The following is a 16956-nucleotide window of genomic DNA, read 5'->3' on the forward strand; positions in this document are numbered from 1 at the left end:
AAGAATAAACATATGTGCCTAAGAATTTATTATTTTAGGCATATAATAAACTCATATTTTTCTGAATCATACAATCATAATTTAATTAAAGACTATCACATATTCTCTAAAACTCTGTAACATCAGTCTATAAAAGTTTATCCTCACATCCCCACCAATACCTGCCATTACATATTCTAGTATTTATAATTTTTGTACCCATATTTATAAATAAAATATATTTATTTTACTTTTGTTTCTCATCAGTTTTGGAGTTAGGATTACATTAATCACTGAGAAAAGATTGGAAAGTTTATACTGTTTTTCTATTTCCTAGAATAGTTTATTCCTTGCAAGTCTGTTAGAGCTTTCCTGTAAAGCCAAATGGGCCTATGGCTTTTTGGAAAGGTGAGATTTTATCAATTTAGTTTTACTTCTTCTCCTTCTTCTTCTCATTATTATCTTTATTTTCTATTGCATAGTGAGGCAACTTTGCCATTCCTTTCCTTACCCCCAGAACTTATTATGTTTTTTTATCTAAGTTTTAAGTTTGCTAGCATAGAGTTGTATATAACACTAATTAAAAAAAAAAACAAAAAAACAACCCTATTGTTTGGAGTTGTACTGCAACCCAATTTATTTGTTTTATATTTGACTTATTTATATTTCCTTTCTTGATTGGTCTTATAAAAGACATGTCTACTTTTTTATTCTTAAAAATCTTAGGGCTTATCAACTTCCTAAATTTTGTTCCTCATTGTTATTAACTTTTTTCTTCTTTTGTCTTTGATTTATTCTTTTGCTTAGCTCATTTTTCTTTTTGTCATTCATGCTTCCTCATGAATTAATTTAAAAGTCAACATTCCACTGAATGCTACTCTAGACGTGGCTTACAAATTGATTTATAGTTTTTTATTGTTTTGAGTCCTTTATATTTAATAAATTTTTTGATGTTCTTCTTAACTAGAGGATTATTTAGTATATTTTATTTTGTTTCCACACTTATGAGATTTTAGGCTATTTATTAATTTCTGTATTATTGCATTTTGTTCAGATCTATATAATACAATTTGGTTTTTATGAGATTTCCTGTGTGAGCTATGAAAAAATATTTTCTATTTATAAGGTGAAATGTTCTATACAGATATCTAAAGGATTAAGTTTATAACTAAAATTTTCAAATTCTATCATATTTTATTTTTCAGCTTGATCCATCAGTTTCTATCAGTATGTGTTAAAATAAACAGTTAATTATTAACTTGTTTTTCTTTTTAGTTCTAATAGTTTTGCTCTTTATTTATTGAGTCTGGGCAGTTAGGCATTTATCTGTTTGTTATGGCCATATTTTTGGCCATATTTACTTGTTTTATTCTTCCTTTTACTTTTATGTTGGACCCTGTTATCTTTAAAATTTTATCTTTTTAATTGATTAGTAATCAATTTGTATTTATTGTAATTGCTTCCTTAAGAGGATTTATTTCTGGCATTTTATTTGATTAATTTTTTATTTATTTTCTAATGGATATGTCATGTTTTTTTTTTCTGTTGCTTTAAATTATATGCATTCTTTTTATTTCTTTAAGACATACAAATCAGTTTTTATCATGTGTGACTTTTCAAAGTTAGATAGCCTTTTATAACTCATATGTAACATAAGATAATTACATCTACATTATAGGGTTAGTGTACAGATTAGATTTGCCACGTATTTAAAAATCTTGGCACAGAAAAACTGTTCAATAATGTCCAATTCTTCAATTCTGGTTATGCATTCATGGCATTGCATATAGAAAGCATTATACATTGACAATTTTAGGAAAAGAATTATTGTAATTTATGTTAGATTTTTAGGAGTAGTAATAGTGAATAATTCTTTTAAATGTAAATATACCTGCTGTGGTGTACTAGCATTTTCTTCCAGAGTGGTCACATTAATAGTTTCCTCTTCCACAATAGGCTGACCAATGTCTACTATTGCACTTCCAGGTCTACCCTTAAAGGATTTCAGAGAAAGCTGGGTAGATTTCTTTTTATTGTACAATTCTTGCTCTTTCTTGGGTGAAGGATGAATTAAAAGGACTTGCTTGCTAGCTAAATAGAAAAAAATATATTATGATTAAGATAAAAATATATAAAATGCATAGTTATTATTGACTGTTATTTAGTTATATACCTTTATAAGATGCTCAAAGGAACATGTCCATTTGTTTTATTTTAAGGGGATGAAAACCACATCACTGGCTTCTTGGACATATTTTGGCTTTAAAAAACTCATTATAGTAGTAAGTGCCAGAGCATATGCATCTTCTGAGCAACCACTGATTGCTAAGAGAATACACAATAATTCAAAAATTTCTCATTCACTAAACTAAGACCATACAATATGAATTCTTCAATGTTTAATAGTATGTGTGAATATGTTATCACACTTATAAAAAGAACTTTCATTTTAATTTTTAATTTCTACGTTTATTATTATTTTGTAATTAATGATATTAATGATATTATAAATACCACTGGGAGGGATAAAAATAGAAATGTGCTGTGAGTTTATTAATTAATTTATTAAATGTGTATCAGAGAAACGTAAGTGAATGACAGAAATTCCAATTTCAGTCGTGATAATAATGGGCATTGGATTTATTCTCATACCATAAAAAATGATAAAATTAGACAAAATGAATAAAGCAACCATGCAGCCATTGGGCAAATAGACAACCCAGGACTGTGATCCTTGAGGGAAGGGCAACATACAAGATGATCTTTCCACTTCCTCAGATTTCTGCTTGTGAGAACCTTTTCAACTGTGCCACAGGGAAGTTGAGTCCAAACAGTGAACAGCAGTGTTGTCATGTTCAAGAAGCAAAGATTGGAGTTTAGAGCCTTTGAAACAACTAGACTTTGTGAGGCAGGGTACCAGGGAGGAGGCAACTGAACAGCAAAGGAGCTCAAAAACATGCATAGGGTTCCACTTGAGTCTTTAGTTGAATTTGAAACTTTATTTGTATAAATACCTAATAGTGACGGGCAGACAACTACTAGGATATTATAAGCATATTAAAGATTCTGAAAGTTGCATAGTGTTGAGAGACAATGGAGTTCTGCCAAAATGAAGGAAATTTAATAAACTCACAGGGCATTCATCTGAGACTTAAGAAAGGCTCTTCTTCAAGGATAGAGCTACCCTAACCCTAGAATAATGGACACTGTAGCTAGACCTGACTTAAGAAAGCTTAGAGCCAAGTCTTAATAGGAGTAAGATAAATTATAAATAAGTTATCTGCCAGAACAAAATTCAACTCTCTCAATGAAGAAAGCATAATCTAGACTCTTAGCAATGTAGCAAGTACAACATACAGCACATAATCAATTTGATATATAAAGAAGCAGGAAATGTGACCATAACTTGAGGAAAAAGTCAATAAAAATAACTGTATAGCCGACACGGTTGTTGGACTTAGCAAGCGAGAACTTTAAAATAGCTATTAAAAATGGGTTTAAGAATTTAAGAGAAAAGAACAACATAAGGAAAGAACAAATGGTGGATATAAAGAGAAAAATGAAATATATAAAAAAATCAAAATGAAATTCTAGATCTGACTATATCTGAAATGAGATATTCCTGGATGGACTTAAAAAGCACACTGTTAAATTCACAAGAAGAGATTACTAAACTTAAAGATAAGCAATAGAAATAATCTAAAGAGAAGAAGAGAATGAAGAAAAAATTAAACAGCGGCTAAGTGACCTATGGTGTGATATTGCAGTGAGTGGAACATGACCCTAAAAAGAGATATATCTACCTAGAACCTCATAATGTGACCTTATTTGACGTGAGGGTGTTTGCAGCTATAATAAAGGTAAGGATCCCAAGATGAGACCAGTCTGCATTAATGTGGTTGTCCTTAAGAGAGACAAGAAAGAAGAAGAAATGGAGGCACATAGAAAGACGGCCATGTAAAGACAGAGGTAGGAACTGCAGAGTTACGCTGTCACAAGCCAAGGACAGCCAGGAGCCACCAAAAGCTGGAAGAGGCAAAGAAGTATTGTACAGTCTTTGATGGAAGTGTGGCCCTGACAATACCTTAATTCTGAACTTCTACTTTTCAAAATTGTGAAAGAATAAATTTTTGGTTTTTCAGGCTCCCCACTGTGTGGTAATTTTTGACAGCAGTCCTAGAAACTAATACTGGTATTGAATGATCTAATGCACATGTATTCTTAGTTCTACATGGAGCTCCTATTAAAATAAAATACTTAAGTATAAATTTAATAAAGTATGTGTAAAATCTGTACATTGAAAAAACAATGAAAACATTGCTGAGAAAAATTAGTGACTGAAGTAAAGTAGGAGATAGACCATGTCACAGTCCAGTTTTGTTAAGATGCCATTGTTCTCACGTTCGACGCTATCCCAGTTAAAATCTAAAGCTACAATTTTCAAGAAAAATGTGGTATTAGACTAAGAGTAGATTTTAGATCAATTGATATAAAAAAGTCACAAAATAGGCCCCCACACACAGAATCAACTGACTTGGAAAAAGTGTCAAGGTAATTCAATGTGGAAAATATCAGTTCTGGAAAAACTGGATATCCATGTGGGAATACAAAGAACCTTGACCTTCTACATTGCATCATATACAAAAATTCAAGATGGGTAATAAAACAGAGCAAGGTGCTAAGATTAAAAAACTTTTAGAATAAAACATGAGTTAGACTATCCATTACCTTGAATTAGGGATATATTTGTCAGGTAAAACACAAACTGCACTAGTGATTTTTTTTAAATGACAACTTTGATTTCATCAAAATTGAAAGTTTCTGCTCTTCAAAAGTTATTGTTAAGGAAGTGAAAGGATAAGCCTTAGACTAAGATATTATGTTTGCAAAGCACCTATTTGATAAAGGACTTATATCCATAATATACAAAGAAGAAAGGCAACTTGTTAAAAATACGGATGTCATGTGTAAATAGACACGTCCACCAATAAGTCATACCTGTGGCCAATAAGCACGCAAAAAGAGCTCAAGATCATTAGTCAGCAAATTTAAACCACAAGGAAGGATAACTACCTAATCAACATAATGACTAAAATGACAGACACTGACAATGATAAATATAGGCAAAAATATGGAGAATCAGAAATCTCATACTTTGTAAAATGATACATTCTCTTTGATAAAGTTTTTGGCAATTAAAAAAAAATACACACACACACACACACACACACACACACACACACACACACATATCAAACCATGATACATCAATTCAACTCCCAAGCAGAGAAACAAAAGAAGTTCAAAAAAATAAAAATAAAGACTATATAAGCAAGCGTGTCTCTCCTCTTTGGTATGAAAACCGAAAATTAAACTCATACTAGAGAGAAGAAAAGATAAACGCTATCCCAATGAAATAATACTTGCAACAAAAGGAAAAGATTAGTAGCTATATATTGTTCTTGCCTATCCCAAAACACACTGAGCAAGAAATACCAGTGCCAAGAAGTATTTACATGCTCTCAATTTCATGAAGTTCTAGAAAAGGCGAAACTAATCTATGGTGATGGAAATGTGAATAGTGGTGGCCTTTTAGGAGTTTGGGAATTTAATGGAAATGGCCTAAGAGATCTTTGTGGGTAACAGAAATGTTCTATATCTTTTCAGGGGTGTAAGTCACACTAATATATGCACTTGTCAAAACTCATTGACTTGTTTGTGCTTTTTGCTGTATATAAATTATACTGCAATAAAATTTAAAAATGAATGACACAAAGTGCTTATCCTTGGGAAGTAATTTTTTCATTACTTCCTTTAGACATTTAGTCATTCATTCATAACCCATTCTTTAACAAAAATATTTAAAACATGAAAAAGGAAAATTTTCCTTAATAGATTAAATTATATATTAATTTTCCTTAATATATAAGATATATAAAAACATGTTTAAACCTCACTAATGGTAAGTGAAATATAAATTAATATCTTCAGCATTCAGATTGACAAAAGTCAAGAAATATGATAACGCTGTTATTCAGGGGAGTTTGGATAAAAGAAGGTAAATTTACACAAACTCAGTTAAGGCCAATTTGACAACACAGAATTGCTGTTAAAATTAATTCTAATGAAAGAGTAGAAGGATCACAAATCACTATCAGTAGGAGATTGGTTATATTAATTATGATATATTATCAACAAAATTGAGCCTTACACAAGAAATTAGATATTTTATTATTTCTAGTCCATAGTACTCCTTCAAACATTCAATTGCCTAGACTGCAAATGTGGCAAATTACAAATTTTATATTAACTCTTCAGCATGAGTACTGCTGTAAGATTTTAATTCTGAAAATTTTATGATATATACAGACATTCTTTAAAATTTCCATGAGATAATATAAAACCTAAAGAGGCCTGTATTTAAGATTTTGTTACTGGCTCACTTCAGAGTCTTTTGCATCTGTGCAATGGAGTTAATTTCTTCTTTAGTACCATAAAATTTTTTCTTACAGATTACCATAATCTGACATACCCTGTTCCACTACAAATATAGCATGCATGCATGCATGTGTGTGTGCGCGCGTGCGCGCGCACACACACACACACACACACACACACTCTTTTTGCATGTATTTTTGGTGGGGCTATTTCAGAAATACATATAGTAGAGATTTAATAAATGGATATGTTTTCAAGAGAAGCTACTGAAAATTGTTTAGAAAGAAAAAGGAATTTCAGTGTCTGTTTATATACATAAACACAAATTAATAACATCCCTTTAAAACTAACATTCTGTTTGAAATCTAAAAAAAAAATCTAATTTACAATAACAACTTTATCAATCTCCAGGAATAAATTTTTTAATAGTTTCTGTGAAACCTAAATGAAGTCATGAACAAATGGAAAGAAATAGCATTTGCTTGTATAAAAATTCAATATTACAAAGATGTCAGTTCTCCTTCGATTAATTAATCTATATATTCAACTATGGGAGGTGAACACACAGTGTAAATATATATATGCCTTACTGTTAAAATGCACAGCTGAAACTTATTGGATTTTGTTAACCAATGTCACCATATATTCAAAACATCTATATATTTGAGAAAATCCGAAGGAAAACGATGACTTTTTGAATGGTTTGCGGGAAATTTGAAAAAAAAAACTATTAAAATTCATCTAGAAATGCAAATATGAAAATAGAAATAGCTTGTAAAAGAACAATCATAGATGATGGCTCTAATTTTGGAACAATTTTTGAATTCTGTTTTAATTATCCTTTTACTCCATTTTTCTCTTTCTTTGCCATAAGTAAACACACAAGATTAAGTGTTTATGTATAACTATCTTGTAAATGGTAATTTTTGAAGTGAAATAATGATAACCTATATGACAAATAATAAACAGTGTTTGCCTCTACAAATTTAAATGAAAAGATTTGGAGAGGAATGTTGGCGGCAAGTAGTTATTTAATAAAAAACATGAGCCCCTAAATAGCATAGGAGAGTTGCACATAAGTGCCTGCTAAAGTCCTGGAGTTAAGGTAGCCCTGCGTGAAACAGTGAAACCCACGTGGAATGGATTAGTGTGGAGAAAAGAAAGTCACCTTAAAGTGTAAGAGCAGCATTCAGATTAGTGAAACTTAACAGTACTCAAATGATTTTAACATACATGAAGAAAAAAGTGTAAATAGAATGCAAGCAGATTTGACTGAAACACCTCAAAGTAGTAATGTGAACTGAGTACTGACAATGACCCAGGGGACAGTCAAGGATGAAAGACAAATGATGGAATAAAATAAAAGGTGACATAATCAAAGGACCTGAATATAAGACCTGAAACAATAAAATGCATAGAAGAAAACATAGGAACTAAACTCAAGGACTTTGGTCTTACAGAGGATTTTATGAATTTGACTTCAAAGGAAAGGAAAGTAAAAGCAAAAATAAATGAATGGGACTATATCAAACTAAAAAGCTTCTGCTCAGCAAAAGAAATCGTCAACAAGGTAAAGAGACAACCATCTCAATGGGAAAATATATTTGCAAGCAATGCCTCCGATAAGGGCCTAATATCCAAAATATATAAAGAACTCATATGACCCAATAACAACAAAAAAACAAATGATCCAATCAAAAAATGGGCAGAGGACTTGAACAGACACTTCTCCCTAGAGGACATACAAATGGCCAACAAACATATGAAAAGATGTTCAGCATTGCTAGCTATTAGGGAATGCAAATCAAAACTACAATGAGATACCATCTCACACCTGTGAGAATAGCTATGATCAACAGGACAAGTAATAAATGTTGGAGAGGATGTGGAGAAAAAAGAATCCTTATACAGTGCTGGTGGGACTGCAAATTGGTACAGCCACTATGGAAAACAATATGGAGGTTCCTCAAAAAACTAAGAATTGATCTACCATATGATCCAGCAATTCCCCTGCTGGGTATTTATCTCAAAGACTTGAAAACTCATATCCGAAAAGATGTTCATAGCAGCATTATTCAAAGTGGCCAGGGCATGGAAGCAACCGAAGTGTCCTATGATAGATGATTGGCTAAAGAAGCTGTGGCACATATATACAATGGAATATTAGTCATAAAAAGAGATGAAATACTGCTATTTGTGACAACATGGATGGACCTCGAGATAATCATGCTAAGCAAAATAAGCCAGACTGAAAAAGCTGAAAATCACATGATATCACTTATATGTAGGATATAAACCTAAAAGCAACAAATGAACAGGACAGAGACTTAGGGACATGGACAATGGACTAGTGGTTACCAGAGGGTAGAGGGTGGAGGAGGAGCAGGGAGGTAGACAGGATAAAAGGGGTCAAATATAGGGGGTAGGGGAAGGGTGAAGTGGGTAAAGGGGATCAAATATATGGTAGCTGAAGGAAATTGGACTTTGGGTGGTAATCATAAAATAGAATATATAGATGTCAAACTATAATGTACACCTGAAAATTATATAATTGTATTAATCAATGTTACTCCAATAAACTTTTAAAAAAAAAGGAGACATAATCGAAAGAACTGCTTAATATGCAATTTGATCCACGCCCGGCCTTCTAATATGATACAGTGCATGTCCCACGTCCTCACATCTAAAGCACTACATTTGTGCCCTAAGAGTGCCATCACAGTATGGTGTCTTCTCAGTTCTCTGTGCTTCCAAATTCTTATCAGAAATTCATATTAGAAAGGCATATTCCTGGGCTATGACAACTCGAGTACACATTGTTTCCAGGGTTAATAAGAAAGAAATGAGTGGTGCTTTGGGTGTATCTATTTTAAAAGAGAAAAAAAATACAAATATAGATAAAAAGACAGTCTTTTTCAATAATTTGTGTTTGTACACTTAAGAAAATGAACATGAACACTGCTGGGAGTTCAGGAAGAGCACTGACTACCAAATAGTTATGCGAAGGTCAACTAGAAGATATCATCAGTTATAAAACAAAATATGATGGAGGAATTCAGAAAGAGCATATTTATCAAAATAAATATAACTGGATTACATTACTCTATTTTAGAGACTAGAATCTTAGATTGGGTAGGAAAACTATCCATTTATTAGAGAAAGATCGAAAGACTAAATGGATGAACACAAATGAACAGGCAAATGATAAACAAAAGAATCAAAGCTGATTTAGTCAACCTATTAATATTGAAGAAAGCCTGATTTATATTCATTTTAAAAATACAACATGTCAAAAAATGTAAAGCAATTGTGGAACTTCATGCAACTATCAATATAGCACAGAAATGTGTAAAACTAAAAATGATATACATAAATATTTACACATTTTACAATGGAAGTAAGAAATCTTAACATAGTTTTCTCAGAAATTTACATGTCAGTAAGATGAAATGTGGCAATCTTGAAATTTTTAAATATCACAATTAGCAAGTTTTATTTTTATTAAGGAGAGTATGAGTGAATTTATACATCAAACTTTTTACCTCCAAAATAAAGCATACATGTGCTTTATAAACCTCAGTTCAACACTAACCAAAACTGATTTGAATCGAGCCACAGGAAAAACATTAATCAAATCTCCAAAAGAAAATAAATAAACCACACTCTCTAACTCTGCAAAACTTAATTAGAAAATAATAACAAAAAGCTAGCCAAAACAATTTTATTGTCCGGAAATCGCAAAAATTTATAAATCTTTAAAATCAAAGAGAAAGTCAAAATTAAATCATAGATCATGACCAACTATAACACTACATATAAAATAGGTGTCGTAGCTTCCTACAAAATATAATACATAAAGCTAAACTTAGAAAAATTTATATCATTATGTTTATTTAAAAACAAGACTTAAAACATGAACTAAACTTTCAATTGGTGAAGCTAGAAAAAACATTAGATTAAATTTAAAAAGTAGAAGAAAAGTTTTATATGATAACTATGACCTGATAAAATAAATTACATATATAAAAGAGCTGGTAGGCTTGATTAATGAATCCAAGAGTTTAATCTAATAAAAAAATGGGAAATCTCTTAAGTTTGATCAAGAATACATTTTTAAAAACACAAATAAATAATAATATTTAAAAATGGTTATGTAAACATATTACGAAGAAATTATAAAAGGTTAAAAAAATCCTGCACACAAATATTGGAGATACATTTGAAATACTAGATGAAACTATCACTTACATAAAAATATATATTGTAAACATTGAAATTGAAATTATTAAAAGAGTAATTTAAAACAATGAAAAACTTATTCCCTGAAAACATCAGACTTAAATAGTTTTGAGGTCAGATCTAATAAACTTTAAAAAACACAAATGATTCCTGTAATATTTAAATGGCTTCCAAATTAATTTCAAGAATTTGTCATAATTCTAACTTGAGAACCTGAAAGTAGTATCCAGTATATACACAAAGAGAAAAATACCCATAGTTATTGATATAATCTAACAAACTAAATAAAATAGTATATTCTACATAGAGGAATGTATTAAAACATCATAAGCCGATAGGTTTTATTCCAAAAAGGGTTCCAAATTAAAAATTAATTTACAAAGTTAGAGGGGTAAAATTTGATAATTTCTAAAACCACAAAAAAAAATAATTAATAAAGTTCCAAACCCATTCCATATTAAAATCCTTATCTATCACTAAAAAAAGCTTTCTTAAACTTTATAAAGGGCAACTAATTGAAGTCATTAACAAACATGTTACTTAATGGTAAATGCTATAAGATTTCCTATTTAAGAAAAGGAAATATATCATAATCACTCTTTTTAATTTAAGTTTAGAGATGCCAATCAATGCCACAAATAAGCAGAAGTTTACAGTTCTAAAAAGAAATACCAATGATCAAATTAGGTAAAATCCAACTTTTGTTTAGAGGCAAAAACGCTTTTTTTCTTAGTAGCAAGATTACAAGAGATTTCTTGTTCTCTTGTTTATAATATTCTATTTTTCAAAATTTTCTACGTAAGGCTGCTGTTATTTTTATAGTCAGAATCAAGTTACTGAAATAACTGAATATATATCTCGCAATATCACTCATCCATTTTTTTAGAAATGATTTTATTTTATTAATACCTCTTGTAACTATTATATTGAAAATAAGTTCAAAGTTTCTGTTCATTTTAATAAGTACAATATTTTCTATGAGTAATGAATTGAAAATAAAAGTAAAAATTTCTTTCAAAATAATAAAAATATTTTCTTATTCAGAAATCTAAGAAGGTTCATGTAATAAGAAAGTCTTCAACAAACATATTGATCTTCAGACTTAATTTGACCAAAAATATGCAACAGTTTTTAAGCATTTTATTATATAAAGATTTACAAATTTAAATGTTTACTTGCTACTTTCTCTTAAAGAAAACATTTTGAAACTCACAGAAACATAAATATCTATTTATGAATCTAAATAACCAATTTTAAAAAGCCACACTTACACTGGGAGCTCAAAGCTTTTTCAAAATTCCCCAAGAAGTTAAATGCTGGAATTATAGCTTGGCCTTTCCCAGTTGAGCTCACGATAGTCTCTTCATTTTCTAGGATCTGTAGCTTGATGAATACATCTGGTTTCGACGTGCGTACTTGTACTGTAACAGGATGTGGTAATGCAACTTTAACTGAATACCTATAATGAAAAAACATTCAAGTAGGTAAGCTAGTATATCGGTCTTTCCCTTAAGTCAGTAAAGGAAACTATAATTTGTTGATCCGATAATCTAAAAGCAAAACCACTTTGCAAGGTCAACTAAAATCCTGGAAATATTAATGCTACTATATACTTTGGCAAAATCCCTAATATGCTATGGCAAAATAAAATAAATATAGGACATTTATTATCATCAAATCCCAAATAGGAAATGTAACTTTTTGTTTAGATACGATAAGCACTCACTTATAAAATTTGATGGATCTGCAAACTATTGCCACACCAAATCTTCCCATTTCATGCTCCTCTCCATTCGGACAAAAAGCATAACTGGCAAAAGCACTAATTCTCAAAGCTTCACTATTAGCAGTATATCTTTTGATTTGCAAAATACAGAGAATCAAAAGTAGAACCCAACACCTGCTCTCCCTGTAATGTCTAGGTACACTTACTCTCCAGCAGTTCCCCAAGTCAAACCCCAGGGGTCTCAATCAACCAAGGCTGTCAGTTTTATTTCCTCGATATCTTAAAATCCTTTCTCTTCTCTCTAGATCCACTGTCACTGCCTGTTATGGGCTAAATTGTGTCCTCCCAAAAAGCTATGTTGGAGTTCTAACCCCTAGTACCTCACATTGTCACTTTATTGGGGATAGGGTCTTTCAGAGGTAATCAAGTCAAAACGAGACCATTAGGGTAGGCCTTAATCCAATAAAACTGGAATCCTTATGAGAAAGGGAAATTTGGAAACAAGGAGATACAGGGAGGATGCCAAAGTACCCTAGAACCCCACTTGGCAAGCAACAACAAATGTCTTTCGTCCTCTGAAAAGGTCATATGCCCTTTAATTTATGAACTTTCACATATGCTCATCAAGCAGCTCCCTCCTCACCTTCTCCACTTACCTGGACAGCTCTAGAACCAGCTTTTACGACTAATTTAGATAAATACCACTTCTTAGTCTGTTAGTGACCCTGCTACGTCGTACAATAGTTTCCTAACATAATACTTAAAATATTTTAGCACTTTTCTTATTTTCAGTTACTGGTATGTTTTCTTCCTTCTTTCCTACTTTTTCTGGCTTTCTTTCTAATAGGCAATACAAGACTATATTATAAGAGGCAGATAAATTAAAAAGAGAATTTTCGCTCTTTCTATTGACCTTGGTTTATGTGTTTTCTTTCAGTATTTTCTCAAAACTTTTACTTACATATAAAATATATTAAAAAATAAAAATCTAAGAAAACATACTTGGAAATACACTGTACAATAGTTCTATAATTTATTTTCATTGCTGATTATTTTTTATTTCAAAAATGTACATATATTTTTAAAAGGAAAAATTTTTAAAGTACAAATGTGGTAATGCAACTTTATTATACGAATTATAGGGAAAAAGCAGCCAGAGTACAATAAATTATTTGTTTATATATTGTCAAAAAAGTTAGATTTTCCTTTGGAAAATCAATTTATTAGTATGTATGGAGTCTTTAAACACATAATCTCTATAAATAATCCTTAGGCAATAACCAGGAATTTAATCTTTACAATAAAATATGCTCACTACATCTCTACTTTTACCATAGAAAAAATGGAAATTTGTCACAATCAGAGAAACCAATAATTGAGTAAATTGTTGTACGTCCATATGAATAATTACTAGGCAATCATGAAAAAGAGTTCACAAAATGTCTTAATGGCATTGGGAAATGCTCACACTATAATGTCAAGTAAAAAGATTAGATCACAAAACGTTATGTTATGATTTTAATAATGTTAAATCATGAGTAGAAAAAACACTATAAAAATACAAGCAAATACTAATAATGATTGTTTCTAGATTTTTTGATTATGACTTTTATTTCCTTAATAATATATTTATATATTTTCCAAATTCTGTGTAGAATGACATATATTAAAAAGAGATGCTAAGTATTCTAACAACCCACTTAATAACAACAAAATTTTTAAAAAGGAAAATTATGTATCAGGCACTGTGTTAGGTCTTATACTGATGAGACTTCAGTAAACATTAGTGCTCACAAAAGCTGATGTTAAATTAACCAGCTAAAATTTGATGTGTCATATACTAGGAAAGAATAAAGGAATAGAAATATGACCAAGACGAACCAATTATATTTGGAAATTTAAGCATAGAGGATTTGACTGTTGAAAATTGTCATTATAGTGATAGATTTTGATAGGTGGAGAAATGGAGACAGGATATCCCAAGACGAGAGGAAAGGCATGAACAAAACAAAATCGCATGGCACGTGTATCAGGGACGGAGCTTAGTTCCATCAGGAGAATGCATCGATGTTTGGTGGCTGGGCAAGAGTGTTAAATATCACGCTGTGTGGCTTGGACTTTATTCTACAGCCAATGGAAACTTGTCAAAGATTTCAAAGAAGGGAAATCACCTTTTTAAATGTATCATAGTAAAGGATAGATAGGTAAGTGAAAGAATATAATGGAGTCGTGGATTCCAGAAACGGTATTTCTATAGACAAAATATAATGAGGCCCTGAAGTAGTGGAGGCACACTGAAAATAGAGAGGAGGGCATGGAGATGAGAGATATGTCAGAATTAGAATCAAAAGGACTGATTCATGAAAGAGAGTGGAGTCCATAATGAGGCTCTTCACGGAGAGGATATAGATAAGCACGGAAAGAAGGTCAATGATGAAAGCAGAACGAGATAGAAGTACTGAGGAAAGAGTATTATGAAGGATGTTTAATAAAAGTCAAATACAATGAGGATTAAGAAAGTATCATTACCATTACATGCAACCACATATGCTTGATTCTATGTAACACTTACATAATCACTTTACACCCTAAATCACTTGTTTCCAAGAGAGTGTAGAAATTGAAATTCAGAACTGACTCAGAATTTTACTACAGAATTTATTATTTTTAATAGTATATTTAAAATATTAGTAAAATAAAAATTTTAATATTTTAAAATTTTTTATTTACTTCTACCTGAATAAAATATTCTTATCATTGGGTATGTAGTAATCTCTGATTTCCTTTATGACAAAGGTATTGCAAGGAAAGTCTCGAGAGAGGCATGGGAGTGGATTATAAGAACCAATGAGGCGCAGTTTCCACCGTGAGGATGACACATATGTGTCACCAGTATATGCTTCAGCCACAAATGTGTACCCTTTCTGTAAGAAAGAAGAATTACACAGAAATTACATTGTTGTTAGTCTCTTCAATGTACAATATATGGTTTCACAGTATTGAAATGCTTTATTGTCTTGATATACATAAAGATCCCAAGATCTTTTGATAAATATCAGATCACTAGCATTATGTTTTGAAATACCTCTTTTAAAGAGCCATCTTAAATGTTTCCAGAGAAAACGAATAACACTTTTGTCATGTGGTCCCCTAGCCATAAAGTACTGTTCTTAACTGAAGTAGATGATTACTATATTTTCTTCTAATTCTTTTAATAATTCCTAAGGCAGATTTTTATCACTGCATCATCCCGGAGTAGCCCAATAGCTTCCTACTTAATTTCTCTGTCTTCTCAGAATTATCTTTCTAAATACAAGTTGAGAAAGGCAGAAGAGTTTATGGAAATGTAATTCCCTTGGGATGACAGTTGGCAGGTAAAGCTATCAGATTAATAGCAGATCTGGTTCCTCAAAACCCAGATGCCAGTCTGGAGATAAGCTCTTTAGGCTGGAGGAAAGAAGCAGGTAAGGAATCTGGGAAAGTGATAACGTCATAGTGAGTAATAGCTTGAGTCAATATAATTGACTCAAGTCAGTGAAACAGGAGATGATGAGATACAAAGAAGCATAATATTATAATGAGATATAAAAACCCAAAGCAATTCTGAGTTTTTAATTCCAGACGCTTTTATTTTATTTATTTATTTTAGGAGAGGCAATCTTTAGTTGACCTCATAGACTGCAAGGACCTTGTCAGTTTACAATCCCTTATTTTTATTTTATTTTATTTTTTTATGCCTTCAGCACCTGATCTTCCTAGGTGATCTCTCATCCAAGTACTAACCAGGACTCACTCTGTTTAGCTTCCGAGATCAGATGGGATGGGGCTTGTTCAGGGTAGCATGGCCATAGATGAAACAGATACTTTTAATAAGAAAAAGACAGATTTGCATTCAAGTTGCTCTCAGAGGGAGAGGATGTGCTTTGATGTGTTTAGATTTCCAGAAACAAAAATTACAAACATACAAGATAGAATGAATTTATAACATTGCAATGTGTAGGAATATTTACCAGAATCCCAATACTCATAATGAGATGAGAATTGCAACACCAACAAAAACCTTTTAATATTATGTTTGGGGCAAGGAAAAAGGAAGATAAAATCACATAAGCTAAAGTATTTATATCTGCAAAGTGTAGTGGACAGATTTATTGCTATTTTCATTATTATTTGAGCTTGTGGTACTAATGCATTAAAGAAACAAAACAAAATCACATGATTCTATTTTGTGTTTGTCTAGACTCAGAGAATTATTTTGAGAGGGAAAAATATATTTATAAAATGCTAGGATGGATATCAGTAAGTGAAAACCTAATGCTAAACCATTGATAGGATTCTAAGAGAGGACCTGGCTTATTATAAATAAGTTATAGACTCTGAGTAAAATAGTAACATAATAAAGTACCCTGTGCTGAGAAACCTTATAGATGAGTATTCTAAATCACAGTTTATGGTTTTTGAAATATTATTTAAAAAATTACAGCAAACAATTCTAAATGAAAACTCTTTCAATGCTGTTTTTATTTTTTTAACCTTAGAACACTATTTTATTTTTACATAAAATAAATTAATAT

General features: G+C 31.1%; 1 protein-coding gene and 1 pseudogene across 1 annotated transcript in view; both read right to left on the reverse strand.

Moving 5' to 3' along the window:
* Positions 1 to 16956, reverse strand: part of ADGB (androglobin) — a 139949-nt gene that overhangs the window by 33073 nt on the left and 89920 nt on the right. Inside the window, 3 exon segments of the mRNA XM_039846958.1 lie at positions 1871 to 2070; positions 11928 to 12115; positions 15119 to 15306. Coding sequence (XP_039702892.1) covers positions 1871 to 2070; positions 11928 to 12115; positions 15119 to 15306 — 576 coding nt within the window.
* LOC120589447 (uncharacterized) lies at positions 16117 to 16235 on the reverse strand (annotated as a pseudogene).

The sequence above is a fragment of the Pteropus medius genome, unplaced genomic scaffold (genome assembly GCF_902729225.1).
Source record: "Pteropus medius unplaced genomic scaffold, Ma_sr-lr_union100, whole genome shotgun sequence".
Lineage (NCBI taxonomy): Eukaryota > Metazoa > Chordata > Mammalia > Chiroptera > Pteropodidae > Pteropus > Pteropus medius.